At 33.1% G+C, this 4,393-nt stretch overlaps 1 protein-coding gene across 1 annotated transcript in view; it reads left to right on the top strand.

Moving 5' to 3' along the window:
• The window catches only part of PJA2 (praja ring finger ubiquitin ligase 2), a gene marked incomplete at its 5' end in the record, with an annotated part of 75,896 nt that overhangs the window by 51,565 nt on the left and 19,938 nt on the right, over positions 1-4,393 (top strand). Inside the window, one exon of the mRNA XM_019653133.1 lies at positions 2,558-2,774. Within this exon, the coding sequence (XP_019508678.1) occupies positions 2,558-2,774 (217 nt within the window). The remainder of the gene's footprint in view (positions 1-2,557; positions 2,775-4,393) is intronic.

Here is a 4,393-nt window from a genome sequence, read left to right as displayed (position 1 = left end):
TTTTTTTTTTAAGAGCAAAATTCCTTTTGTTATACTATCAAGACAACTCTAGTCCAGCACATTGCCACTCTTCTAGCCTGCTAAAATGTATGTTAAATGATAGAAATTTATATGAACTTTGTGTAACATTTTGAAAGCATATGCCATATACCACTTATTTTCTATTTCTATAACTGTGTAATAATGAATTGTTAAACACAGAATCAAATGTTTAAGCAAATATATAGCCAAGAATTGCTTATATAGTAAGAGTATTAATGATATTATGAATTGTTTAGATTCAGATGATTTCTTATTTTAGTTTTCTTATTCTTTGAATTTAAAAAACCCATAAATTAATATTTCTTATACTGAATCATTTTCACCATCATATTGGAGTATAATATTATGTATCTAAAGTACAGAGTAACTGAGCCATTTTGATGTCTGTATAATAATAAAAAGAAATGTACTTTTTTGTAGGAATACATTAGAAATAACAAAACTTTTTAAGCACTATCCCAGTCTTAATCTCAAAATTGTTTTCTTCAAAAGATTGTTTTTCAAGGCTTTATTACATTTGCAACACATACAGAGATAGAGTACCCATTAAGTGCCAAGCGCTTGTTACAGGAGGTGAATACAATGATGACAGACCACACTGTTGAGAAGCTTGGAGTCTAGGAGACAAATGAGTCACCAGTAGGGTTACAGTAGAGTGTGGTGAGTGCTCTCATAAATTGTGAACAGAGATCTGTTGCTTAGGAATCTTTAGTTTGATTTTGTATTTTTAATCCATTTTGGGTTAAAATTTTCATTGGACCTAAGTATGCACAAAAGAAAAACATTTACTGTCTTTATATATTTGACATTAAATCTGTAATACAGTAAGCATATTTTGGTATGCTAATTTCTCTGATTTTTCTAGACTAATTATACTAGACTGAATCTTATAAACTTGTTATTTTGAAGCGTAATGTAGGATCTGAAATTAAAGAAACATTTACATAGTTAGGTATGTAAAGAGATTCTGTTTGTTTGTATTTAGAATATGTTGATTTTTATATATGGACGTTATCTGTAATACTTTCATAAATGTTTTTAACCCCCAAAGTTTAAATTTGAAGATTACAGTGAGTAAAATTCTATTTTTATCTGCTCTTAAAGTTGAAATATATAAATTGTTGTATAGCATTAGTTCTCATCTTAAACCACAAACTGAAATTCAGCTTTGCCAAGGCTGTGCTCTGTTTTACCTCCTAAATATACTAAAAGGTATTTTCTGTTAAATAAAATGAATAAGAAAATCCTACCAGTATGCTTTTCTTTTTCAAGAATTCATAAAGTACCTTTTGTTCAGCTTATTGCAGCCTTGAAATCCCTTTTGTTTCTCACGTATTATAATTAATTTTTCTCAATTTAATCTTTGTTTCCAAATTTTTAGTGTTTTGACTTTTCCATGGGTGTTGTTTTTTTTTTAATGTGTATATTAAATTTAACAATCTGTCTATGGCTTCAAGATTTTGCATCATGCTTAGAATGACATATTTTTGTGAAAATTACTCTAATGTTTCTTTTAGCAATTTTATTGTTTTAATGGTGAGGAGGGTGCACATGAATTTTTAAAAAATACATCTGGAATTTATTTAAGGGTAAATAATGACATAGAGATTTCATCTCCCTCCCTCTCGGTGGATACCCAGTTGTACCAATATCATTTATTGAATGATTCTGTTCCTATGGTTTTGAGATTCATCTTTTATCTCTTCCTTATTTTCTCTATCTGTACCATTGACTTGTCTGTCCCTGTCCCTGTGAGCTTATTTTCTGGTGGGAGAAAGACTAACAATAAACAATTAAGAAAATGATAAGTAAAAGTAAATTCTATAATGAAAAAATTCAGAATGACTTGGTAGCCAGTGACTAGAGAGTTACTTAAAATGAGTGGTGAAGGCAGGCCTTTCTGAGGAGGTGACATTTATGTGACCTGAATGTCAAGGACAGAGTGGCTGTGTAAAAATATGGTGAAAGAGGATTTCAGATGGAGGAAATGGCCTCAAGGAGGAGATGATCTTCAAGTGTTCCCAAGAGTAGAAAGAATAGTAGGAGTATAGTATATGGGGGAAGAGTGGTGAGAGGTAACAGCTGGAGAAGAGACGAGGAGAAGGCATGTATTATGCAGGGATTTGTAGGCTGAGCTGAGGAATTTGCATTTTATTTTAACTGTGAAGGGAAACTATTCAAGAGCAATGTTTAAAAATTCAAATGGTCTAGAATGAATTTTTCTTATTTTTATCCTGCAAACAAAAGGATATATAGGCGATTAGATAATTTGTGAATCAAATAAACAGGTTCTTATGCAATTAGGAGCTATTTTTGTGTACATGGACTCTGTAACGAACTTGTTTCCCTTTTAAATAATTTTACAGTTAAAGAAGCGTTTTTAAAATTACGTAAGTACCAAGAGTTTAGAACTCAAAGGATAAAGGATCTACTTGGACTAAATAGAACTCTTTAAAGAACAATTTTGTGATGTGTTTCAAAATAATATTTTTTCTCTCTCAAAATGTTTGTATAGGGAACAGACATCCTTGGAAGAGGGAGAAATTCCTTGGCTACAGTACAGTGAAGTCAATGAAAGCAGCAGCGATGAGGGAAATGAGCCCGCCAATGAATTTGCACAGCCTGAAGCTTTCATGTTGGACGGTAACAATAACCTTGAGGATGACTCCAGTGTGAGTGAGGACTTAGATGTGGACTGGAGGTGTGTAGCAGTGTTGTTACCATGCTTAAGTGTTCACTGAGTAGAATTGGTTTTTGATTCTAAACTATGAAAACTGAATCTCCTGATAGCTTAGAAGTATTCTGTTTTTCCCACCTGTCAATCTTCCTCCCCTTCAAAGCTCGTTTCAGATGTCATTTCCTACATGAACTCTTTCCTAATACTTATTCCAGTCAGTGACCTCTTCCTTCATGACCTTTCCTCTCTTGAAGCTCACCTTATAGCCTAGTGAATTACACACTCATGGATTGAGGTTTCTGACTGTTAAATTTAGCTTTATATGTTAAATGTAGCACTTAGTATAATCCTTTAAAAAAAAATAATAAGTCCTGAATCCTATGTGAGGAATTCAAAACCTGTGATTGAATCAAAAGAATCATAAGAATATAGTTTTCCTTCTATATATATTTTATATGCAAAATATAGAAAATATAATTGTACTTTCACAGAGATGTTGAAAGTATTAAATTTATACTGACAAAGAATAACTTCAAATAAAAGTAGCATATAAATTAAGTGGATTATACAATTGTTAGGTCTTGTGATATAATGGTTAGAATTTCTTAAGCTGGATTTGTCTGATGTCATTAGATTCGAGTTACAAATTTTTAGCAGGAGCATCATATTAATAGAAGCTGTGTTTTGTTCATCTCAGTTCATATCAGAAGGCACATGATGTCGAATTATCCCATTACTGGTGATGTTAATTCTGATCACTTGGTTAAGGTACTGTCTTTCAGATTGCTTCACTGTACAGTTGCCACTTTTCCCTTTATAATTAATAGGTGTCGTGTGGAAAGATACTCTGAGACTATATAAATAGCCTGTTTCGCCTCAAACTATCAAACTTCCATCCACTAGTTTTAGCATCATTAGAGATTCTTGTTATTACCATGGTGATTGCCAAATGATGATACCAGAATTTTTAATATTAACTGATTATTCTGCAGTGAACAAATTGTAGCCAGATAACATGCCTTAAGTGTCTAGATTTGTTTAGCCTGGAGAAGAAAAGAATTATTGGGAGGTAGTTGACTAACCATTTGAAGGAGTTTTCTGCCAAGGGGAATTGGGCATAGTTGTGTTGCGATAGCAGGCAGAACTAGAGCACTTAACTGCACATAAGTTTCAGACCACTGGCATGTACCTCCTTAGAAAGCAGTGCGTTTTCCAGGGAGGGAATGGGTCTGCTGTTCCTTGAACGCCTACTCTGGTGCCATCTCTGTGCTAGGCACAGGAGTGCATCTACTGTTTTAATTTATTGTATAGGTGAGGAAACAGAATAACAGTTAAATTTTTCACATTGTTCAACTATGATTTAGTTAAATGTGAAGTTAAATTCCTGTCTGACTGACTCCTGGGCTCCTCCTCTTTGCACTACATCTCACTGCTAGACGAAGGAGGCCTAGTATTGCACGGGAGTTTGGATTCACTAATTCTGGCTTTTATTCTAAGAACTGTGATTGTATGAGAATGTCTGTTCCTTTGTACCATATGATATCTGCTGATTTCTAGATACTACTAAACTATAGTATAGTCTTCATAAGAATACTTCTGTTTCTCTTGGCAATAGAATTGTAATTTTAATGATGGCACAAAGGTTGACATCAAAACGATTGTGAGCTAGCTTGT

This window comes from Hipposideros armiger, unplaced genomic scaffold (genome assembly GCF_001890085.2).
Source record: "Hipposideros armiger isolate ML-2016 unplaced genomic scaffold, ASM189008v1 scaffold_196, whole genome shotgun sequence".
Lineage (NCBI taxonomy): Eukaryota > Metazoa > Chordata > Mammalia > Chiroptera > Hipposideridae > Hipposideros > Hipposideros armiger.
Note: the sequence above shows the minus strand (reverse complement) of the source record. Positions and strands in the feature narration are given on the sequence as shown.